At 33.3% G+C, this 26,948-nt stretch overlaps 1 protein-coding gene across 1 annotated transcript in view; it reads left to right on the top strand.

Moving 5' to 3' along the window:
* Nucleotides 1-26,948, top strand: part of Smp_129050 (putative dynamin) — a gene marked incomplete at both ends in the record, with an annotated part of 64,160 nt that overhangs the window by 5,144 nt on the left and 32,068 nt on the right. The window contains 6 exons of the mRNA XM_018793679.1: nucleotides 1,311-1,383; nucleotides 2,552-2,619; nucleotides 4,433-4,571; nucleotides 16,314-16,471; nucleotides 21,934-21,982; nucleotides 23,529-23,642. Coding sequence (XP_018648167.1) covers nucleotides 1,311-1,383; nucleotides 2,552-2,619; nucleotides 4,433-4,571; nucleotides 16,314-16,471; nucleotides 21,934-21,982; nucleotides 23,529-23,642 — 601 coding nt within the window. The remainder of the gene's footprint in view (nucleotides 1-1,310; nucleotides 1,384-2,551; nucleotides 2,620-4,432; nucleotides 4,572-16,313; nucleotides 16,472-21,933; nucleotides 21,983-23,528; nucleotides 23,643-26,948) is intronic.

Here is a 26,948-nt window from a genome sequence, read left to right as displayed (position 1 = left end):
CTTTATCTTTTCAGGATGGTTCAGTCATTTGAAGCGGAATTTTCCCAAAATATTAGTGGGCATGTAGCTGACGTTAATACACAAATACTGTCTGGAGGCGCTGAGATTAATCGCGTGTTTCATGAACGTTTTAGATATGATTTACTCAAGGTAAGATAAATTGTATGATGAATTTAATGTATTTCAAATAGCATACAATAGATTGAAGTGCATTATGCACATGTTCCACTCGTTTTGCAAATTGGTATGTGCATATAAATCATTCATATGTTAGTGATTAGTTTTAAACCGAATTTATCACTTAATGTCTATTGATCAAGAAAAGCAGTTTAGTTACTGGGTTAAGCAATTTTAAATAAAGATTATTACCTGATGAGGTCCCATTTTTAAGTATCATTCAGTATAAACCTTGGTCTACTGTGGCTTTTCTAGAAGAAACCTAACGCCAAATTAGTTTACAAAATATATCTCAATAAAAAATTAAAATATCCATTTTTATGAATATCAAGTAAATTTGAATGCAGACACGAATAGTTTTTGGAGTTTCACTGAATCAGATGAGTGGATATGCTAATCGATTTGTACCACAAGTATTTTTTATGAGATGCACACGTACGATTAGTCTATTACTCTTGAAATTCGCTTGTTAGCCATCAAGAATGATCCGTTTGATGATCGCAATCATTGGCTAAAAATGTAGGTTTGGGTATCTCAGATTCAGTTTCAGTAGTCCAGATGCATTCACTCTTTATCTTACTCTGGGTCTTCAGTTCCGATACTTTATATATACCTCTTCACTCTGCCATCTTGTTGATTCCTTGTTGTTGTGCTGAAGTAGTATAGGGACTTGGAATAACTCCGATTCATAAAACGTTTTCACCAGTGTCATTAATTGATCTTGCGCTTTATTCCCAGTTGATTAAAGGTGGAATTGTGCACTCAGACACTGACTCAGTGGTTCTAATGGTTAAGTATTCTCTACAAGACCTAGAAGTCCTGGGTCCGATCCTTAAGGTGGTCGTGGGTTACGCACTGCTAAGGAGTCTCATAGTACGACGAAATATCTGTTTATTCCTCTCCGGTCTTCTGTGATACCTCAACTGAGATCAATCTATGGTGAATACAACCTAATAATTCTGAATCGGTTCACTTTGTTTCTGCGAAACATATTTTTATTTCATAATTTAAACTTAATTTTTCACACATATAAGTGTTCATAATCTTCAACTCATGTGAACGTAGTGAAATGAAGTGAGGCTAATTAGTTTAATATTCAGATGTAAATTCTTATTTTCAAGTATATGATCTAGCATCAATCGATACTTTTTGCATAAGTTATCTAGTGTAAAACGTCTTAATAGATTCAATTTTCTTCTCACTGTGGTACTCAAATTCACGATTCTGAACCTCCAGAACAGGTGTTCCTTTTGATGAGTCCAATTCATTTCTTAAAACTTTATTAAGAGATCCTCCTTCACCAGTTCAATTCTGAATGGTATATTTGAACTAATTATTTAGTGTATCCTCCAGTTCTCAGTTTCCTTGTGGTTTGATGATGAGAAATAATGAATTTCAGATTCATGGAATAGTTTATATATGGAGCTAAAAAGTTTTAAAACCGATAACCAATGTCGTCACTAATCAACTATAGCGAGATTCCACAAAACGAATATAGGTTAAACATAGACTTCCATAAATTGCCGAACTATCTTTCCCTAATACTCCATTACAAAATCCACATTTGATTCATAGCGATTTGTCAAAAATTGGTAAAAAAAAACAACAATGATCAATAGCTGTAATCTAGTATGAACTAGATTAATTACTGTGTGTCGTATAGAAAATTTCATTAAAATTAAAAAAAAGCCTCTAGTGTACCGAGACAGCTGTCTGAAATATCACCAGAATCATCGCTAAAATAAATCTACATCAAATAATTCATACATCGAGATTTTTTCATTCAAGGGGTAAACTATCCTCTCTTATTGTACGAATCGATAAGTTTATTTAAACAGTCAACAATTCAGTGTTTTATATAATTGTTGGGAGCTCCTGAGAGTTCCTCTAAGAACCTTCGGAAGGTGAGAGAAGGAGGGGGGATACACTTCATCTAATTAGGGCTAAATAGAGACTTCCAGAGATTTCTTGAATAACGACTGATTATGTGCCATACTGTGATTGAATAGTTATCTATTTTGTTGCATCCTTCCAGAATATCAAGATTACCCATAAACTCAAAAATACTCTTGTGTTTTGTACGTAAACTGATGTCAAAACTAAGACTCCTTCTGTATTTTTCACCTGCTTCCGTCCAGAGCTCAAGTGTAGAGTCCCGTGGCACTGATAAGGGATTAGAAAATCAGTGACCAGCGTTCATGTTTAAATCCATCAATTATTTTTATTAACTAGTAAACTTCTAATCTATAGGAATCCTCATAAACAATAGATGAACATTACCTCTTATACGTACAAATCTGTGTGTGAAATTTATCTTTTCATATATGTTTATTAACAATACTACGGTTATTATTGTATCACTTTTTATTCAAAGATTGAATTTGATGAAAAAACTCTACGTAAAGAAATTGCTGTCGCTATTCAAAATATTCATGGTGTCAGGTAAAAAATCATTTTTAATTTCTTAGAGGATTACATAGGTAATAATATTTTAAGATTTTTGTCCATTTATAAACTGAATTTCACTGTATAGATTTTACCTGTTATTTTAATGATTGCTAGTAAATGTACGTGAAATTATTTAAGTGCATTTGAGCATTAAGTAAGTGGTCTTTGCATATGAGTTTACCAATGACCATCGATTGATGATTTCGTATTCAATAATGTAATGATTAAAATAGTAATTTACGGTGATACATTCTCTGAGCCTAATCTATTTTAATTTTGAAGTTCTAATTGTTGTTTTGAAGAACATCAGTAACACTAGCTTACTCACCCTCAAGAGGTATCCATCTGGATTGTAAAAGTTTGGTACAACCTGTCTAATAGAATACAGAAGCGTCATCAAACTCGTTCTCCATATTCCACTGTTCACTTTAAACTCTCTGGTAACAAATACATCTATGTCACAAAGTAATTCACAGTATTGTTTTGAAATGATGGAGATTATTTTTTTGTTGTTCGTCACAAATTATCATTGTAAGCTTCATTGTCTACGCATAATCTTATATTCGAGTCACCCGGTTTGTTCAACTGATCTCTGACCATGTACTAGTAGGGACGTTCGTACCTGGATTAGTTGTGAAATATATTTGGACGAGATAAAACGCAAGATGATGCCAATTCAATATGGTTTTTCATATTGCGTTATTTCAAATTAATTCAGTGTAAAATATGTTATTGTATTTCCACTACTTTCAATCATGAATATATATATATATATATATATATATATATATATATATATAACTTGCAAAACTAAACCAGTTTGTACTTATTACGTAATTTTCTTAGATAAGCTCTCAGGTTTGATTAATCTTTTATAATCATAAATATTACAGTATAAATATAATGAGAACTGTGTAGAAATGGATCATTTGGATTTTATCTATGGCTATATTGAAAATTGATTTTACTCGATTAATCAAATTTGACAGAATAGTGTAATTCAGCTTATCCTAAAGACCTGCTTTTAATACTATTTTCACTGCTAATAGTGGAAAAGTGTGCTCAACATCGATTAGACCATTCTCAACAAATACCATGCTACCGCCACTATGATTCGCCATCTTGGATGAAGTAATAGATAAAGGTTTTGAAAAATTATTTGAACTTAATTGACAATACTGATTATCTAATGAAATCTTAACGAAAACTATCATATGATGGGTACATCTAATCTGATTCAGTCATATTTCATAGAACATCATAATTAGAAATGACAAGTTCAATATTCAGTAATACTTAGTCATTCATTCATGTCCACAGTCTAGTCTTAAAATGTTCTAGTCACAGTCCAACTAAGTTAAATGTTGAATGATGCAAAGTTAAATTATCACTGTTAGCTGTTTGAAGTAATTCATCGTTCATTGTTGAATGCGAATTCAACCTGAATGGAATTGAGGTATTAGACAGGTTGTTGTGTTTGATATTGAACATAGAATTGATTCAAAAGGTGAAGTTACCTTCATACTTTTATATATGAACGTAATGCGAATTGTCGTATGCTAGTTTATCTACATTGTGGTAAACATTCATCCAACATAAAAATATATGTTCTGTATAGAGATGGGTTAAATTTATTGATATTTGAAACAGGTAAACTATGATAATTATAATTATTTTTGCTATTCAGTTATCATTATTACGATTAATATTATTACCACCCTTATTGGTATTAGTATTGGTCTTGTTATTATGTTGCCAATTCAGTAACTTGTGCTTAATTGTTTGTTTGACAATATATGTAATTAAGGCCTGGATTGTTTACACCTGATATGGCATTTGATGCTACAGTACGAAAACAGATTGAAAAACTTCGAATTCCATCATTAAAATGCGTTGACATGGTTGTATCTAAATTGACCGATGTTTTGCAACAGTGTAGTGATAAGGTGAGTGTACATAATTGATTGGTTGATTGTACAAATAAAAACATCCATTTTATGTGACGTTTTTTTATTATTCAAATATTTAACAAAGAAATATGCTCATGTTTACACAAATGGAAAGCGATTGCCATGTAGAAAAAACCCAACTAATAGCATGAGAGTTTAAAATAAATTAGCCATGTTTACTTTAAATTTATGTTTCTTTTTAGTTTAAAATCAGATGCTTAGGCCACGTAGGTCTTTAGATTTAGATTGTTGTTACTATAGATGGGGTAATTCTTTTCAGTCTCCGATGATATTGTTCAGTTTTGTCTGACTTTTGAACTGTCAAGTCTTCATTTTTACAATGACTCAGTAGTTTGGCAACTTTTTCATTTGGCACATGCTAAAATGAATCGTTGCCAAATGGTAAGAAAATTTTGAAAAAAAATACAGAGCTATTATTTCAATTTATCTTCATTGACATGATAACCTTATTCACAAATTCAACGAAATATACTTCCGTATATTGATACTAACTTTCTCTTCAAAATCGATGTCAAATCACAAATCTGTATCCGACATTTGTTCTGTTAGGATTGCTTCAGCTTATATATCTCTTGTAGGGTAGTTATTATCCTTCCGTCTTTAAATCACCCTCGTAATTGTTCCCACCGTTGTGCTAGCAATAATTTTCTGTTGTAGTGAAGAGACGTTTGTTGGAAAAAAAGTATTTTTTGAAATCTTTTTATGCTGGAAGCAATATTTAGAAATGAAGTCGCTTAAGTGAGTTCGCATTCCACAATACTGAGAGCATTTTTACTCAATAATTAAAGTACTTAACTCTGACTAATTAAGTTAGCAATAGTTTTACTCTGTTCAGCATCATTTGCCCACGTATGTTAAACGTTTATCCGACAAATAATGAAAACGACCCGTGTTGCCATCGGAAAAGAATTAAAAACAATTCAGTGAAGAAAATGTTCGGCGATGCATTCGAAATGCGCTTGCCTTGTGTGGTCAATGTAACCTGCTCCACAAGAACAGTTAAACTTATAAATAAACATTAATGTGGTCCTATGCGAGACTTTGTCCTTGACTTATCCACGAATAATGAGACGATTAGAAAGGACAGTATGAAACTAGCCAGCATAGAAAAGTTTCCCTCAAAGGTTTCGTTGGATGATTCTTCAAAACCTCCACAGTAGTACCTCCATTGAACTTGAATACAATATTCGTGAAGGTTTATCTTAGGAACTGTGTGAGTTCTTGAAGATTGTAATTCTGGTTTCTTGTTTCGCTCAACAAACGTGGATGGACAACCGTTTTCGAGGTATATCTGTCGTAGGTTTGATATTTCCTCGTCTATCGTTTCTTCTGAGTCTATTCGTCTGGCCTTTTCTGATGATAATTGAATTAAGTTTCTCTCTCGGTTTAATGGGTTACAGTCCTCACACAAACAGAATGGCGAAGTGTGACGCATAGATATTTGGTGCCTCTTTTTACCTACGCATATGTGTCTAAATAAATAGATAAGCTTTGAAAATTCTTATATTGCCTATTCCAAGTTCATTTTCAATACATAAACCTTTGTAATATACCGTTCGGTGTTCTATTTCATAAGATATCGTGGAACTGTGATTTGGAATTCAATTCTGATTGCAATTAAATCTGATGGATTGATGCCAACCAGTGAATTTATCCAGGATGACATTGAGGTCACTGTTTTCATCACAAATAATCAAGTGTCATCCAAATACATTTTATTTAAGTGAAAGTTGTCAATCTTCGTTTTAAGTACCATGTTCTCAAAATTGGTCCTAAAGCAATCCGTTAGGAAAGAGTTGAGTGGTTAATCCGTAGCGATATGGCAGCGAAACATGGCCGATGAGAGTAGAGGATATTCGTAGGCTGCTAGTATTCGATTATAGGTGTCTTCGAAGTATTGCTCGTATATCCTGGGTTCACCGAGTAAGTAATGCGGCTGTTAGGAAACGGGTACTAGGTAAGGATGGCAAATCAATTGATGAAGTAGTGAAACTTCAGTTGAGATGGCTGGGACACGTGTTGCGTATGCCCAACCACCGACTGCCGCGACGTGCGATGTTTTTTTGTGTAGGAGTAGGTTGGAAGAAAGCTAGGGGTGGCCAGACCAAAACGTGGCACAAATCCATGAAGTCACTGACAAGTGGACTGAGCCATGTTGGTAGGTGTGGACTACCTGGTTGGGATTCGCGAGATCATAGCAATCGATGGTTATAGACCTTGAATGACATGGCTCAAAATCGTTTGCATTGGCGAAGGTGTATCCACTCTTTGTGTTCTACCAAATTCTAATCTTCTGAATTCTTCATGTCTCTATCTTTTTTCTCTTTTCAAAATTGTTTCACTGGATTATACTCCTTGAATAACATCTTCAAACCATAATCTTTCACATTACTGTTCATACTCTTACTACTTCTACCACTATGGGATTTGAGTCGACAACTGCATCAGTGTGCTAATGTGGTACGGCAACTCGAACTGATGTACGTACGTACGAAGTTCTACGTTGTGACTGACTGACTGAATCCGTAGCGATGCCATCATTTTGTCTGTAGATTTCGTAATTAAATCCATATTGGATATCCGAAGGTATATTGTGTGAGTAATTCCTTTTGATAGTACATAAGGATATGTCCTAAAGGCCCGTATAGGACATGAATAATAATAATAATAAACCGTCATTCCTCTGTTGTCTTGACACTTAATTTTCATTAACTTTTATTTGATTGTTAATACATCTTTCTAATGTTCTTAATCTTCTCAATTTTAACTCGTCAAGTGGACACTTATCTTTCATCTTATTATCGCTCCTCAATTCTCGATTATTGCCCAATTTTCCTTGACAAATGATATGGTGTAGTCGTTCTATTTTCATTAGATTATTTCAACTGAATGCGATTGTACAGCTTGGATAATTGATACCTTTGAAAACAAAATTTTCTTCCCTGAATTGTCTTTAGTTTACTTAACACCTCAGCGCAGAATGGCACTACACAATTTTATGATATACAGTTGGTTATTGTTTGTGTTATGTCTTACGTACTAGAACTGCCAGTCGCCCTTCTATGTTTGCGAATCACGGGACGATTGAGCTATTTAAATAGGAATGGTTCTATTGCTGCAGATTTCATAACGAAAGTTGGCATACAACACCTTGACAATTAGCCCCTAACATTTGCGAACGATATAGTACAGGAAAAACGTAATATTCGAGCTGGATAATTTGCAATAGTATTACTCTACATATACGTAGTAATTTAACCATGACCTTGAGGCACACAGAAAATTAACGAAGTAAAACCAGTGAAGGCCAATCAGAAGAAGCCTAAAGTTTCGTGAAAAATGTAATTAGAAAAATGAACACGGTTACCGCTACTAGTAAGGCTTTAACATTATTAACAAAATTGAGTGGTCCAGTGATTACTGTAGGGGTTTGATATCACATGTTCTCTGAATATGTTCAAAATTTCGAAACCTAGGATCTTTTCAATCATCGAAATTCGGAACTCTTCCCTTTCCCTCTCCCAATGACCATTGGATTCAGTGGTATGTTATCAGTTATTCATGATAATTTTAATATAGCATGACTAACCGTGTTATGCGCTAGTAGGTTATTTGCTATTCTTCAAAACAATACTTCATAGTTTTGTCATCTCCGTAATTCCTTTCTGAATTGATTTGTGTTAATGCTTCACGTAGAAAAGTTTGTACTGAATTATCCTGCTACCGCCTATTTTAAAAAGTTAAACCCTAAGATATTAAAAAAAAACATTATTGGAGTTTGAGAAACTACTTGTTTACTCAACTTGATTTCTGTATAAATATTTAACGGTCACATGATCTAAATGAAAGACATACTGAATATTTACTCATTCATTTTTATGCTAATTTATATTAAATTGGTTGTGCATATCGTTCAATAATTAATCAATATATCACTTATCGATTGGTATATTCATCCTTTTCCTTTGTTCACTAATAAATCCAAATCAATATGTATATGTTTATTTATTTACTTAATCTACTTACTTTGTTTATCTTACATGTACTTCATAATAACTAATTCGTATGATATATTATTCTTTATTTACGTTTTTAATTCAGTCAGTTAATGTTAGGTCGGCTTACGATAAACTCTAGAGAGGCTCATAAAGAGACCAACCAATCAGCGATTAGTTAGAAGCTATGCTACTAAAATGCTACTAAAATAACAAGGTCCTGATTGGCTGTTAACATACTGTTACTATGGTATCTCAAGGTCTTTTAATTACTATAAAATCCCTATTTTTCTGTACATAGTGAACCTGGTAGTAAAGTGCTTCTCTGATACTCGTGTCTTCTCTCTGGTCTTTCAAGTCGCTGAGTAGTGCTAGCCTGGTGTTATCCGAATAGTTAGGATACGAAAAAAGCGGTCAACTTACACGTCATAACAGTTGGCGACGGGGATTTCGGCAAAAAAAAAACAATTGTTGTCGGGGTTTTTGGTACACAAAAAAATACAACAATTGTCGTCGAGGATTCTAGCAAAAAGAAATACAGCAAACGAGACGTGATTTGGGAATCAAACAAGCTGTAATAATTGCCGGTGAATTTTCGGAGTTATTATTATTATCAGCAGAGAAAAAATGACGATTTCTCTAGAACAGGCGCTGATAATCTTAGAGCACCGGCAACAACAGATGCTAGCCTTCCAGCAGCAACTAATTGAAACAGTCTTGGACAAGTTTTTCAATAATGGTGCTAAAATGGCCGTCCCAGAAGAACGCCAAGTTGAGGGTTCAATTCCCTTTATATCTGATGGAAAATGCAAAATTGTATCAGATGAGCAAGAAAAAGAAGGTTCCGCAGACAACCCCCTTAGTCCAGAATCAGATGAAACACCAATAAGTCCGCCCATCTCTGACGACAAACTTACGTCAGAACAGAACTACAGTTTGCGTGATATTGGCCAAGAAAACTGGAAGAATGCATGTCCAGAAAATAACTGGAACAATACAGTTAACCAAATTGTGCCAAATGTGATTCGAAGTCATGGGGAGACAGAAGTTTATAATATGGGTTCGCATGAGAAAAATAAGCCGGTCGAATCAGATGGTGATCAAAAATCTGATGCAATTTTATTAGATACCGATCCTCCTAGTTATCTAATGTCCTCTAATGAAAATCTTAATGAATTTGATGGAGATATTTCAGAGAATCCGAACTCCGATAACCTAAAATCAAATATCGTTCATCATCATCTATTTATTTCTAGTAGATTCTGCGTTCAATACGAGAAATATGTCCTAAATGAAGTCATACTAATTGTGTTTTGGAGATATGATGATCCAACATTATTTCGTGGGGGAGGAAATGTTGGAGAATTTCAACCTACAGATAATTTTTTTTAAAATCAGAATCTAATCTTCGAATCTTCAAAAAAAAGGGAGGTGTTAGGTCGGCTTACGATAAACTCTAGAGAGGCTCATAAAGAGACCAACCAATCAGCGATTAGTTAGAAGCTATGCTACTAAAATGCTACTAAAATAACAAGGTCCTGATTGGCTGTTAACATACTGTTACTATGGTATCTCAAGGTCTTTTAATTACTATAAAATCCCTATTTTTCTGTACATAGTGAACCTGGTAGTAAAGTGCTTCTCTGATACTCGTGTCTTCTCTCTGGTCTTCCAAGTCGCTGAGTAGTGCTAGCCTGGGGTTATCCGAATAGTTAGGATACGAAAAAAGCGGTCAACTTACACGTCATAACAGTTAAATAAACACAAAATAAAACTTGGGACATGTATGTATCGTTTCGATTTGCCAGTCTACAATGTAACGAGATACCAGAGTAGCATATGTAGTAACAGTATTAATGGTTATAGTAAAGAGTAAACATGCAATATATAATTTGACAATGTGGATTCGTGGAATTAAGAAATTTTTTTTCTGATGAGTAAGAAACATATGATTTAAGGGTAGACAAAGAGTGCATGTACATGTGCCATTGCGAATGTCTCTGAAACATGACCAATAGTTATGATACTCGTGTAGATCCCAACCTAGTAGTCTGCACCTAATTACACGACTCAGTTAAGCTATCACTGACTTTAGGAATTGATGCCACGTCTTGATTTGAGTCTTTTATTGTTTCTGAATAAGACTATGCATTTAGTCTATTCTTCGTCACGTGTTGCAATTTGCATCTACATTTTATATATAAAGTTAAGAAATCTATATGACGTATTTACGGTTAAAAGTATCACTATTTTTGTGTTAAATGATTCAATATACCGTTATTATTCATTTTACAGTGCATCCTACTAATAAAAACGTATTAATCGAATGTTTCTATATAGTAAAACGATTCAAGAAGTAGCGACTTTCAGCCAGTTGGTTTTAGATAATATTTGGATTGTATCATAAAACAAATCCCAAGGATTTAGTGGCAGGATAAAATCCACATATTTATTATTTCCATGTGCTCCAAGTCTTCTCAGAAGTAGACAAACTTTAGTTGCATCATCGAAATCTCAGCAGTCGACATGGAATATGTATTTGAAATGATGGAACTAGGAATCGAATATGATACCAGATTCAGGATCATAGTTAGATTCACAAATGGAATTTGCGATGCCTTCATATATATCTGGTTGAGAGGTTGAAGTGAAATGTAATGAGAACTTCTGAGTCAGTTCACTCAAAAGCCTCATTTGATTTGGATCACTGTGCGCTTTCTGAATTTGTAGAATAGTTCTAAGATCGTCCGTAGTAATAGACAATCGCAACAGCGAAAAAGTTTCCGTTGCCACTTTTGTTACGTCCTTGATCTGTCTCGATCTTTGTTAATACCTTGACGTGATAGGCTAACTGGTTCAACCTTGAGGCCAGAAATGTGGTTGGTTAGTGTCCACTAACTTTCACACGTGAGGCTTAACTCGAAGCTGAGTACACGATTATGTACTCCGTAAGTTGCATCATTATCTCATGTACAGTTGAACATCATTTTTTACTGGGAACATAATATTTTAGATACATAATTTGAAATCCTTCGGTCCACGTTTTTAATTGTAGTCAATTCCTAGAACAGATCGAAAATCATTCAATAAGTAGCAACTGAATCACAACACTACAGATACTGACTTCCCAGTAGAACAACTAGAGATCTATCTCGATTCTAAAAAATAGTCACCACATGGCAGTTAATTACCCGGGTTCGTGAAAACGATTAAATCTGAAGATAACTTTCATGATACCATTGAATTCTAATTTATGCGTTTCAATTGCTCTTCAGATTATGCCATTTCGTGAAGAAGTGTTCTTTGAAAAAAAGTCTTTTTTGTTTTACTATTAACATTTTAATTACTCGTTTCTACACTGACTTCATTACCAACACGTCAAGTATTAAATATATATAACTATTCTAGAGCAGTTTGGTCTAGCTATTCTCTTTAATATTCTTTCATCCGTTTATCACCAGATTTTACACGTTTCGCCTACGGAATACTTAATGAATCATAAGTTATCAACACATCATATGTTAGTACAAAATTAGTGTCGTTGATGACTTAGTGTCTTTTTCTGTGTATACTTGTATGTTTATGTATGTATGTATGAATATGTATATGCATGCGTATCCATGTACATGAATATCTTCTTTTCATATAACACTTCCCTGAATTTTTTTCTTCACTAACTTTAATCCAACTTAATCTGTATGTTACGTCACAATTACCATGTAATCCTCTTGCTATTACTGTATACGTTTCCACTTTTTATTTGTTTCACTTCGATTCTAATATTTGTTGTTGTATATTTATGTGTATGTAATAGATATTCTTTCTTCGTCTTACAACTTAGTTTTTATGTCAGCTAGTCCTCAAGATATGATTATGTTTACAGTGTAGTGAGATTATTAGTTTTTTTCTTGTCATTATTGTTGTTTATACAAAGTAACCCAGTTATTTTTGTTTACCAAACAAATGTTTTAAAGCGTGATACATACAAAATTGTAGAGAAAGTTGTTCTTATCTGTTTTTCTGAAATGAATTGTTTGTCTTTTTTCCAATGCTTCATCAAATTGTTACAAATAGAGATATATGTACATAATATATTCGAGAAAGTCCCCATTCTCTACTCAATTCTTCATACATTCCATGCTTTTTGATGAGTTCTTACGAAACAAAAACAGGAAGATTTTGTGGGATAAACCTATGTTCATCCTGTTTCAAAGTTCCGTTTGCCATGGTAAAGATTAATGCGTTGAAATAAGTCTACCTGTTAAATAATCATACTTTTGCACATCCGTTGACATTCGTTCATAATAATCTCATCCTAATTACTCCGCTTAAGTAATCGTATATTTTTATTATGTTCATGAGTAGCTGTAACGTCATCTAGAATAAACGGACGGCAAAGTTCAGTTTGCTAAAAATACTGACAGGATTCAAAGTTTTCTGAACCGTCTGAATCATTATTCAGCACAAACTGATATGATTAACAAAATAACTCATCGATAAAAATTTCAAATATTTGCTTACCTTCATGAATTTGAATTAGGCCAAGACAACAATTGGGAGACTATGATGTTAACCCCTTATATATCATAGTTTCTCTTCAGCAGCTTTTAACCCTATTCATATTAAAGTGTAACTTTGGAGCATACACTTTGATATGAATACGGTTGTAAGTAGCTGAGTGGAAACCACAATATATAGTGAAGTCATATTATTCTCCCCCAGTTTTTTTATTTTTGCCTAATTCAAATTTGTTTCATTAAAATTGTGATCTGATCAATATTAGATCACCACTAAAAACCTGGAAGCACTGGACAGCCGTTTCATCCTACCATGGTATTCCTCAACAGTGTCCATCCACGAATTTGTGCGCGAACACTTAACGTCTAGACCATTGAGCCGGCATCCAACTGTGTTGATGTCTAACTTCAGTCGATCGCGCTACCATCTTCCATTGTCTTCTGTGAGTAACTGCCTCACACCCGACACGGTTGTACATTTATGTTTTGTTCTAGCCTAACTTTCTTCAATATTTCACTGTCTTCGATCTTGAGGCTAAACAATAGGAAAATAAATTATGTCTTAGAAGCATAGTTACTTTACAAAAATATACAAACCTTTTGCAATTTGTACACTAAATGTTGTTTAACAAGTGATTTATCATATCCAATAGACGAAGTATGATTCATCTTTTTGTTAATATTGAAGAAATGGTTCATAGTATATCACATTTATGCATGATAATCCTTGATAATTATTGTTTTTTAGAACACGTGTTGTAATCATTGTATTGTACGATCTAATTTTCATCATATGCACTGAACAGTTTGTATGAATAAACATTAATTCGTGTGAGCTTTTTTATGAGCGTATATTGGTTTTCTACCTCTCTTATAAATCAACCATCAATGTAGGACCATATACAGTTACTTTTATATGGAGATATACCAGTACGTGTTAACGATGAAAGCACAATGACAAATAACCAATCATTCGCATGAAATAAATTGAATGTTTTCTATTATCATTACGCTTAATTTATATATCGCGTGTTTATTATTTGTGTTCATTCAGGTGTATGTGTGTAGATAATTGTGCATTCCAGATTGTGCATATCAATTTTGAGAAATTGAAATAATCATAAAACGTCAATGTGATGCTAGTTTATAGAGAAAGAATAATTGAATAAAGTGAAAATAATACTTGTTTACATATTTAATCACTAATTTTCACTGATCCAGTCTCTCAGTTATTAAAAATTCAAAAGACATTGAATAAGTGTTTTTTTAAAAATAATTTTCACCATCTATTCTGCTGTCTTTCATTGACTAGTACAGTCATGAATAACACTTTTTTAATAAAAGCGAACACGTACACAAAATTCTCAGATTCTACGACAATTACATCATTGTTTAAAACTTTGAAACTAATTAAGGTCACGTTCATTAGATTGTTATGTAATATTCATGTAAGTTCTACCCACACTGACTATAATCTCCACTCTACCAATACAATTTTAATTATCATCGATACTTAGTCCTTTCATAGAAATATATGCTCTGTATGCGAACTTATTGTTTTGTTTCTAAATCGTTATGATTTAAAAACACAATCAAATATCATGATAACAAAAATTAAACTGTTTGTTTTAACAAGTAAAATAAATATTCATTGTTGTTGGTTGGATTTTACACAAGTGATTCAGCAGTCAGCAATAACTGTTTAGCATTTCTTAGGTATCATTGTTTCGAGTCTTCTTGACATTTACACGTACTGATGAGAATGTGATTTAAAATAAAAGTACCATCCAGTAGTAATCGGTTATTTTGGATGATTTTCAGTTATTGTTTGTGGAACGGTGAAGATTTGTAGCTCAGATGCATAATTTTGGTAAAGCTTCGTTCTCTGAGCTGATCAACTAGTCAAGAAAGAAATCAACAGGACAAGCTATAAGTCGCATGTGGTGAAATTCAAATATTTCACTTCTACCTGAAGTTTGTCATGATGTTGTTCAAAAGAACAATGTAAGCCCCACGACCGAACCATCCAATTCAGAGAAAGAAACTCCACTAAAATATTTATTTAGTCATGATGATTATTTCAACACAAGATAAATTATGACATATTGGCTATCATAAAATTACTCTCTGATTTTCTATATGATTAATTAACACTTATAATCATTTGAAAGCAATTCATTAATTCCATAGTTTATGATATTGCTAAATTAGACTTTCACGTTAGATAAATAATTTCGTGCTATGAGTTGATGAATTGACATTCATCATATTTTTATAAAGTTTTCAAATGTTACCCACCATTTTTACTATTCTAAATGAATCAGTTCAAATGTTAATTTATTTTAATTCATGTCATTCTGCTACCTTTCCTGGGTTAATTATCATAAAACAAACTAGTAATAATCACTAAATAGCTGTTCAATGAAATAATTAAATAACTTATAAAATAAAAGTAGATCAACTGTTCAATACATCCTGATCCCTTATTGATTCAGCGACTAACTTGAGTTTATGGTGAAAATTGTCTTTAATTTGTAGATTAGTTTATGTTAACAAAATTATTCTATATGGAATATATATCAGTTAAATATTCACCTCAATTGCTCCATGTGGAAATAAAATCATTTCTATTATTTATTACGATTACTGCAAATTAAGCCTGTTAATGTAATTGTTTCCTGTAGTATACGTATTATCTAAAGTCTCAAACATTTGTTGTCATGATTTTTACTTATCTGACGACTGAAGTCATACTTGATTTTAACATAAATTAACCATTTCATTTGGTTATCTGTATGACTGGATACTTCATATGTGCACATATTATACTATCTAATCTTATTGCGAGAAATTAAGTAAAAGAAAATCAGATTAGTTATGTTGATAAAATATTTCAACCCCTTCTACATAGATACTCATATACATATACTACCATATTATCTTAAGATGTATCATTTTAAAGCATATCGCCTCTAAAAAAAAACGTATCAGCCTGCATGTATGTCTGTTTTTAGATGACTACATTTTGTTTCTGTTTCTCATAATAACTCTGAAATTAAACTTTTACTTACCTTTGATAACTATCTATTTATCTGTCCACTTTCTTCATTATAATTTCTTATCTAATTTTTAGTATGTCATAATTATGATTTTTCTTTTTACGCGTTCTCTTTCTACCCTTAACTTTTCTTTTGATTTCATCATAGGTAGGACGATTTCCACGGCTTCGTGAAGAAATTGAACGTGTTGTCAATATGCGGGTTCGTGAATTAGAGATAGCTACTAAACAACAAATTCAAACATTAATTGATTTTCAATTAGCTTATATGAATACAAATCATGAAGATTTTATCGGTTTTCAAAAGTGAGTGATTTTTATTTAATTTTTAAGATATTTTTTTTAATTTAGAAGTCATAATAAAAATGTATTCAACAACTTAAGGGGTTTTAAACATTATATGATTGTTTGATCAATAACATCATGGTATATAGAACAATTTTATAATCTTCCCTCTAATTTCAATCAGTAAACTAACGTTTGGGGCATTGAAAATCTAGGCAGTTAATAAGCATGAATTTAAGATCAAGTGTTCGTTTCAGATTACGGTCGAAGTCCCATATTCGATCTTACGAAATGTTATTCTTTGTCTCCTTAATACTTTACCCAAAATACATGTTTGAGCCTATGGCTTCAAACCTTGCCTTAAATCAGACTGTACGTTCCAATAACCAGACTTTCGAATAACGAATCATATGTATGTGATGTATTTCTAAAACCTACGTACAGAACAATAGAGGTTATTCGCTTGACATCATCTAGCTATTGTGGAAAGCCTAAGGTGTATAGAGAGTTGACATCAACTCGTAGTCTTGCAGGTGTAGGTAGAACATTTAATTTAAAACCGGAATGGACACATTTGGACTGAACATACATCTCTTGTTAGCTGTTCAGTTAGGTGAGACAGTAAAAATTTAGAAGGGTAGGAATAATCGGCATTTTCTGTTTAAAGTATCTGGCTACTCTATCGCGAGCTGGGGTTCAAGTAAAGTTGAGAAGAAGTTTAGTATATGCTTCTTGATCTAAAAGCTAGGCTTTCGGGTTTAGTTATGTTTAATGGCATTAGCATTTAAGTATGTTGTAAAGACAATCTAAAAAACACTATAATGAGGTTTTCAGTGTTCTAAAACAACTGATATATGATGGTGATGATCTTATAGAAGTGTTTCTAACTATCTGTTGCTTTTAGCATAAACTAAATTCAAAAATAGGGGGGAAAACTGTTTGATTTAGAGACGTCTGCCATTAACTTAATAATGGAATCGAACAGACCATATTTTCATGCCAAAATATAATTAAACTCCACCTTTTGGTTTTAAATCTTTTGTAAAAGCATCAGTAACGTTTGTCAGTCAGTCTTCAACAGAAAGCTATGAAAAACCAGTGAATCTGATTGCCTCATAAATTGGGAGATAGTGGGAAATGGATCTCGATCGGCTTCAGAACATGATAAGGTGCCAAAGTAACCTAAGTAGATACTATTTAAATAGTGATGAGTAAGAGTTAGTTATTGTTTAGGGTTTCTAAGGAGACTAGGTCTACAGACAAGCAGCGTTTCATTGGGAAAATGAGCGATATACTTTGACAACCAGAATAAATGATGAACCGGCACCAGATTTTAATCTGTTTTAAAGGTTGAGTCAGTTCTCAATAACTGAATAAAAAATAGAATTATAGGCATCAAACGGTTCGATGCCAGATGTCCTTTCTGGGTTTATAATTTGTGAGATTGATCAAAAGTTGGTTGTCGGACATGCTAAAGGATAGGGACTCTCTCATAATTATCATACAATTTTCATCTTGACCAATAAGGTTTCTAAAGACATAGCTTTAATATAATTCAAATCTGAGGACGTGGCTAACTCAGATAAACCCAATGAGTTTCAGGTGTATGTCTGAATTCATTGACCATATATTTAATATAAGTACATTTGTGTTGATTCCTATTTCATTTCCCTCTGTTTATCTGTCCGCTTAATGAACAGTAGTTTAGAAAACTGAAAGCAGATCCAACCTCCCAAAATTACTGTTCATCATGTTTGTCATAAAAATAACCTCATTAATTGTTAACATTTATGCAACCCCATTGTCAGATCTGTTTACCGCCAATTTTATCCCGTCTCATATAGAGCTTCAAAAATCGGGCCTACACGTGACTAAAGTATTGTATATTCTTTTTTCGTCTATCCATTAAGAATTGTATCATAATAACTCTGTATAATTTTGCTAAATTTCAAATGAACTACTAATATTAGTCCTGTTTAACAGTTAAAAAGTGTTAACTGTAGTGTAATTTGTGGAAGTTACTACTGTAAAGTTTGAAACTTGGCCTGGATCAACTTATGGTTAGGAATTAATTAAACAGTCATGTTGCATAATTAACCTTTATTTGTATTATGAAAAGACGTGGCATGGTTGATTTTGTGGTTAATTGGATACATTACATTCATACGATAGATCTGCATAATATTTATACTTGAAACAAAACAAAACAAACTGAAACAACCAACAATCGAATCTAACCCAATAGAATCATCTCATGTCTGTTATCTTAAATTTTGGTGTTATGCAAACTTTTCACTTAATTCTTTATTCCTGAAACTTAATTTGTCAATCAACACTATATGAAATTAGTCTATTAGTAAGTAATTTTGTTTACACAGATGATTCATACGTGGATATGTAAATAAGATTTTTCAAAGAATAGAGTCAAGATAACCGACCAAAATAACACCATCGATTGTGTTAACAACGTACCAAATAAATTGTAGTTATACTAAATGACCATTTATGTTTTAAATAAATAAAATATTTATGAAGTTTGCATATATTAATCGAATTTTTAACAAATGACCTGCTGTCTGAAGGATGTAAAAATTGTTTTTAATTTTTATCTATTCTTAGTATGTTTTCACCTTCACATACCTTGCATATTAGAATATAATTACTTCATTTGAACCAAACTTCATTATATAATATCAGTTGTACATTTAAAACCACACTTGTATGCAATTATGTTTTCGTAATTCTGAAATAACGATTTATCAGGTTGTTTTTTAGAACATATCCATTACAAATTAGCAATCTAGTGTGATATGATTTTGCTACCGAGCCTGTATACATTCAAGCATGTTTAAATGAATTGCAGAGACTTTAACTAACGAATAAATATGTTGCCTGTCTAGTGACTCGGGGTGTGGCCCCCTAAGAAAACCACCTGCTTCAGTTTAGGCACCTGGGCCCAGCCCTCAAACAAATCAAATGAAATTTATGTGGCGCATATATATCTGGTGCCACTTTGTACCAATATTTATGTGTTTAAATAAATAAATAATAAATAAATGAGTGACTGGATAAATGACTGTAGTTCAAACTGCAATTTTTATTTCCCAGAGTTATCTGGCTATGCAAACCTAAGTCGTTGATGAGGAGTTTGAACCTGCAACCCACTGCTTGAAAGTTGGACGTTTTAATATTCTAACTCCCGAATATATAAGCATGATATCCTCATGTCAGTCAGTTATGGGTATGAGGGCTAATATCACTTCCCGACTGCCCACACTTTGGAAGGGTATTTCTTGAGGGACCTGAAAAGGAAGTTGGATTAGTGTTGGTCTTAACGACCTGGGAGCGTGACCACAGTGCCAAAGGGACAATTGCTTGAGGTCGGTCACGCACGGCCTTTTTGTGGGGGATTTTTGACGTGTTAGCTCCGTTCTTCTAAGGACCTTACCGCCAGAGACGGAAATCCGTGGGATAAGGTGAGGTGTGCATTTTTAGGGTCGACCTTGTCTAACCCCACCCCTCCTTGTGGGAAGGCAGCATCGCTGTTATTCTGGTTGTCTGAAGGAAACACCTTACTGCCGTCACATCTCTGTACAGTCAGCAGTATGACTTCGCCTTCGGATCTTGGGTTTGCTGCTTTTAGTCTTACCACTCTTCAACCGACCTGCCTGGCATGGTAGGACCTTGAGAAACGATTGTTCCAGCCAGTATAGCTCGATTGGTTCATCACGATAGGCAAGCCCGACCACAACGTCATGTAGTAGCAACGGTCGTGATATCGGCATGTGATTTATTCTTTGTTTCTAAAAAAGTATTAATGAAGTAGTTTTGTGGAGACTGGTTTAATTTGTAAGTGTTATTCGTCATAGTGTAGTAAATGAGAACACAAGTGAGGATAATTTAATGTATTTGAGCACAACATTACAGACTATCACACTATAATCTGACAACCGTACAGTAAACAGTTAATCTGCAAACCACCGACCAATTGTCTCAGTCTTGACCATTTCCTCTGCAAATATCAGTCCATAGTCTTCGATTATTATTGTGCATGCATTTTCATACCAATTGCGTTTCGTTTCCGTTCTTTCGTTATCGATCTTCTACTGAAATACATTTAATGCCCCGACCATCATTATATACTACTTATGTGGATATAAGTAATTCACACCACAATAGATACACGTCGATTGAGTACCATTAAAAATCAAGGAGCACTAAACAAATGTTTCGTCGTAGTCTTGGACTACTTAGGAGTTTGTACACGTGAATCCACAAAGTCCCTTCCTCAGGACTATAATCGTGTCGTCACCAGTGACTTTCTTGATGTCTTAGTGAAAATTCTTTGTCTGTATAGTTCAGGCATATTCACAGTAAAGCAGTCATCACCACTCCCAGTGAATGACCGTCGTTTGAAGATGCAAATGATTATTATCAAACAATAACGTACTAGTCCTAATGGTTAATGGCTCTCACCCTTAGACCTGACGGTTTGGTCCTCAAAGTATCATGAATGCACACTGCTGGGGAGTCCCATACCATAAAGAGACAGCTATCTAGCGCTCCCTATTTTCAAGTAGTATCCAAACTGAAGTTAATCTGTGGCGAATACTACCTGATAATCCAAATAAAGTGTTGGTGGGGTTTATTTTGTCCTAATCCTTAAATATTTAGATTATACATATACAGTTTTTGAGATTGAAACTCAATATCAGCTGATCACATGTAACATTCAAGATTCATATCTAAAACGTGCACGCGCTATAACAAATTAACAATTTGTATAATGTGGATCCTAAATCTTTTGTCGTTAGTTTTCCGAATTTGTTTTACACAAATCTTTTGCATTATGTTTCTTCATATAGTCTACAAATATGTTTCACCTATTCGTTCACTTGTTATGCTTCTAGCCAGGTTTATCTTGTAGAACCTTTGAAAGTTAAAACCCTGCTTCAGTTTAAGAATTCAAGTACCGTTACCAGCTCTCCCACAGAACGATGTTGCTCAATCCATGATACTCAGATCTGTAAATGATTACTGATATGCATGTGTATTGATGTGAATACCTACTTAATGTGCGATGTGTACAAAGTAGTTAAAAATCTTTGTGTGGGCTAATCGTTAACAGTTCACTTGCATATCTTTCAACTTCTCTATGAAGTATTTTAGATGGTCGCCTAATAAAATGGGTTGGTTACAGTTAGACTTTTACATCATTAGAGAGGAATTGAGTTTGTACGCGAGACTGGGTCTAGATTCGATTACCCGTCATGAGGCTGTGGATGCGCACTACTGAAGGGTCCCATGTCAGGACTAGACGGTCGTCAAGTACTTCCAGGCTTTTAATGGTTGTCTAACTTATCTGGGTTCGTAATGTCAATAAAATTTAACAATCCCCACAACCTTATACTAGTAATTATCTAAAAATCCTCTAACAAAGTAATACTCTTGTGTCTTTTTTTCTTTTTTCTCACTCTTCATAGTGCTGAACAACGAGCAAATGATAGTTCCAAAAGTAAACTTGGCAATCAAGTAAGTGATATTAATGAATGTACAGCACTAACAGTAATTTGTAGTTTGTATATGATATATCATGATATCTTGGTTTTCATATTAAATAACAATATCATTTCATATTCCGCTATCGGCCCCTGATTACTTTTCATTCTGTAGATTCTGTAGAATATGTCAGATCCATTTTATATCAAACCCTTCATAAAAGATATATATATATATATATATCACATTGTCCAAAGAAAGTGTATAAACGATCCACCCAGTCGATTGACACATTCATCTGAATAGTGTCCATTAATTATTAAGCAATAGTAGTTAAACCTATTTCATTAACAGTAGAGAGGTTTGTTTCTAATAATTTTCTCGAACGTTGACGCTAGAAATCTTATGAACACGTGAAGTAATTGAGCTTATGTTACCAAATTTAAATAATTTAGGCGTTATTTATAGTTGATTAGTTACACATTCGTTCAGAGGGAAAATACTGAATAGACAAAGTTTCAGTTAGTTGGAAAAAGGTTTATTTAAAAGAAATAAAGATTAAAGCGCATATACCTTGTGTTGTACTCAAGCTGCATCAGTATGTCGATCCATTTGAGCTTTGCTCTTTCAATTACTATAGCATTATTCACTAGTATTCTGAATTTTTGTTTTCATGCTTAAAATTATTTATGAACTAAAAGAATATAAAAGTTTTACTATTTCATTCTATCAAAAGAAACAAAAAATAACTTCAATTAATAGGAACCAACTGTAGGTGGGTGTTTAAAAATGTAGTTTTTCAACTCTTTCAAAAATCTCATGTTGATCGACTGCTTATCGGAAGGTGTTTATACCAAAGGCGTAAACTAGTGGCTTGCAATAGCCTTTTCTGTACATAAGTTTATTCATTTTCATCCCAATTGAACTGACTCTTAGTAGTGACGAGGTTCTGCAGTGTGTTCTAGCTCAGTAGTCACAATCCAGTTAATCATCTTGAAATACCAATTTCGTCTGCTTGATCATGTTTCAAGAATTTTATTCCCTCGGTTTCCTCATCACATATCATTTCCCAATACTATGACTCCGTGGAAAATGTAAGGAGTTGGTCAGTTTATGGTGTACAACGTAGTATGAAGGATAGGTCTATGAGATTGGAATCTGTCCATTTGTCACAACTCCCTGGTTTAGTTCCTTAAGATGGTACAACTCAGCGGCTTGAAACAATACCAGACATCACTCAAAATAAATGTAGTTTTTTATTACGTTCTTTGTGAAAGATGAATCCTTTTGGCTGCAAAAAATCATGGCTGTATTTTTTTGTCACTTGACTATATCTGTTACTAAGTGCTGTCGTTGTGTACATATTTCTTGATTATATGACGTTTTACTCTTCTACTTCTACAATTTTGCAGCAGTCAGTTTTCCTATTGGTTAGCCGGTAGTTCATTTTATTTCGAACAAGTTCTTGTATTTTCGACGTTATTTTGATATTATATTCTGTACAACTGTGTTTAATTTCATAGAATTGTATCAATATGCCACTTATTTATCCTTTTTATTATTTTTTATTTTGTTTTAGGTAATCTGTAAAGGGTGGCTTAATTTGATCAATCCAAGTCTATTACGTGGTGGTAGTCGTTACTGTTGGTTTGTATTAACTACGGATACATTGACTTGGTACAAAGATGATGAAGTAAGTGATGTTTTTCTACCTTTCCGTTTATCCGCCCACCGTATTCTTAGTTCATTGTTTTTTTCCGTTCACTTATTTGGCATTTACCATTAGTTAAGTAAAGATGGGTAGTTAGTAGAAGTGGAACCTAGGTTGTAGGTTTCGTTCTGTTAGGGACTCATCAGTATCACAGCATCGGCATTCACACAGGGGTTAAAACCTAATACTATTCACTTCGAACACCTAACTTATCATCCACTGAGCATCTAGGTTCATATAGTTACTGTCCAACTTAAATACTTAAGACCAAGTGACAATGTTGAGCCAGATCGTTTAGAAAGATGTACAAACGTCAAAAGCGACCGATCCGTCACGGTTTGTAATGTTAACAAGATTTAAACCATCATAAATCAATTTGAAACTGACTGGTGATCGTTCTGTTTTTACTTATTTCTATTAAAGTTGGTTGTTTTATTCTTCTGTCTGAACTTTTCTGTTTTCTTTTCCTTCAAAATTATCGTGCTTAGATTTGTTTGTTTTCTCAGCAGTGATTTATGCTGCAAAATATGCACATAAATTTGCATAATATGTACATCCATTCAGCATGTATTAATTTTCTGACTGGTTGACATGTCCGGTTATTATTCCAATTGTTACTGTTAGTATGTAAAGATAAACTAGAAAATTGAAAGGTCCAGTTTTTCTACCCTGACTTAAAATGTAAAGAATTATTTTGATAAATATAGCATATGTTGAATAGTATATTTCGTCGTTAACTATTTCAATTCATTCAGTAGTTTTTTTCTAATAACCATTTGAAAAAAGTTACTGATTGTTTTCATTCTATTCTGCCTTGATGATTTTTATTTCACATTTTTTTGGTTCTTAATGATTGATTATGTTAAATGATTTGATAAAGATTTCTGTTTATTTTCATCACAAACTAACACCAACTGTAAATGTCGGAGGGAGTACTGCACCTAAACATCCAGTCTTCATACCCGCATTGAGCCGTAGATGCGGTTTACTAAAATATCCTATATTTCATGATCAGAAACAGTTGTCCTTTCGTGTTCTGTGGCTTTCAAGCTGATCCTTTTCCCGAATGAGAAGTGTATTTCTTCACAAATAAAAAATAAATCATAACTAATTACTTCCCGTAATTTATGTTACGTCTTCTACTTGATTACAGCAGAATACGATATACAACTAACGACACTCAAACGTGTAGAACCCCACGGTCGCAAACCAGAAGAAGGAAAAAGCAAGGGAAGTGGTTATTGGATAACAATCAAAAAATGTACAGAAAAAAGGGTATTTATAGTTACCAGTATTGGCTATAACACCATTATAATTCAGTTAATCCGCAAGGCAAGTTATGCTATTGTCTAATCGTAGCGTGCCATCTTGACACTCTAGGAGGCTCTATCAGGTTCTTGTGGGATGGAATCTCTTCGTCTCCCTTAGAACCTCTGAAAGCTTCATCATGCTTTTCAAAGCCTTCCCAACACTTTACATCAAGAAATGGAAGATACAAACCTTCACAGATGGAATGAAATTCATCTTGGTTTGACAAAGTAGGAGCCATCTGGACTCATCAGCTCCATGGTCAATGGGTTGGGTATATAAAACAAAAGGCACTGGGCTCAGGTTTTGATGTGAACATTAGCATTACACTATGGATACACTCAGCTGATGAATCTCAAATAGGACGTGACGTGCATCTTAATTTCACTGCAAACCACTATGATCCTTTGCTTAGAATTTCTATTCATTTAATGGGTATACTGAACCCTATCCGCCTAGGATACACATATACTAAAATGAAACTGATCAATCTCAGTCCTTAACATTGACAACGGAGTATCCGGATCCTTGAAAATGTAATTACGTAACAATATCCTCTCAAGATGATCCATATTATATCTGCCAAGAAACTTTCAATCATATTGCCATATGTGGACTAACCATTAAGAGAAACTACTCACGATGAAGATAACTTGATAAAAGAAGTCAACCAGTTGGTCAAGGACCCGCATATATAGAATTTCCATATGAAGATTGTTGATTTTCAGTAAACTAACTACTATATTAATCAATAAGAAAGACGTTCAAACTGGTTGTTATGAAATATGTATACTAGGACAGAATGTCGTCAACACTTTTTATGAACTATTGACTGATAATTTGTGATTGAAAATAACAATCTGATTTTGGTGCATTCGTGAAGGCTTTATATTAATTTAAGCACACATTTATCAAATAGGTTTACGTCTGAAATTTTGATTAGTTCAGTTTAAAAACAAAAACCGAATTTTTTATAATAATACCCATGAAATTAGATTATCCAAAAATGAAGAGTTTCACAATAAGATGTCTAAACTCAACTATCTATTCTATAATGTGTGAATATGTCGAAGACTGCTTCAATCCATATCGTCATTCCGCTTCTCTCATTCCAATAATCCATTTTTTATATATCTCTGTCCGTGGCTTGTTTTTATGTCAGTCGACATGTCTATATTTTAGTAATTGTTTCTAATATTCATTTGTGTTTTAATTGTTGATCATATATTTCTCAGACAGTAAATTATTTTCGCAGTTATTGACAGTTATTATTTTTAAATAATGATTTTATTATTATGAAGACGTAGACATGAATGACCATGGATGTTTTCACGAGCAGCAGTTGGATCGTTTTGTGAAATATTATCTGACTGAAAACGGATTCCTAAAAAAAGAAATCGATCATAAACCTTCTCGTTACCATGCATGGATTTAAAAAAACTTATAAAATTCTATAAAGCTGTGATTATTTAGGTGAATTACGGATTATAGCCATAGTATTAGTTATCAGTTAGGATATGTCTCATAAATGTAAATTGTCACGACTTTATAGCTAACCAAAATCTTTTAGAAGAAAACATTATTATGGGAAGAATGCAATAAAATGGGTATATCACGACAACCTATACAGGATACACATGTGCTGAGAAAAGACCTGTTGAAATTCACTACTGAATATCAACAACAGACTAATTTGGGCACTTACTAATCTGGTCTCAGTGGATTATGTGTCTGAGTTTGAAATGAAAGCTAAACACTTTCTTTGAATCTCTATTTGAACATCGCTACTCAAATGCAGTTGCATCCAATTGATGAGTCCAAAATAATATGTTACGCACGTATCGGATTCCACCGCTAGTCACTATCCATCCATTCTATAAAAGGAAACGTTGCTGTTTCAATAATTTTACGAGAGCAAATATTCTACGTCACATTAATTGGTTTTCTAGCAGTAACAACTGAAATTATCAAGTTAATATT

The sequence above is a fragment of the Schistosoma mansoni genome, chromosome 1 (genome assembly GCF_000237925.1).
Source record: "Schistosoma mansoni strain Puerto Rico chromosome 1, complete genome".
NCBI classification, from domain to species: Eukaryota; Metazoa; Platyhelminthes; class Trematoda; order Strigeidida; family Schistosomatidae; genus Schistosoma; species Schistosoma mansoni.
This window is presented reverse-complemented; position numbering and strand designations above follow the sequence as displayed.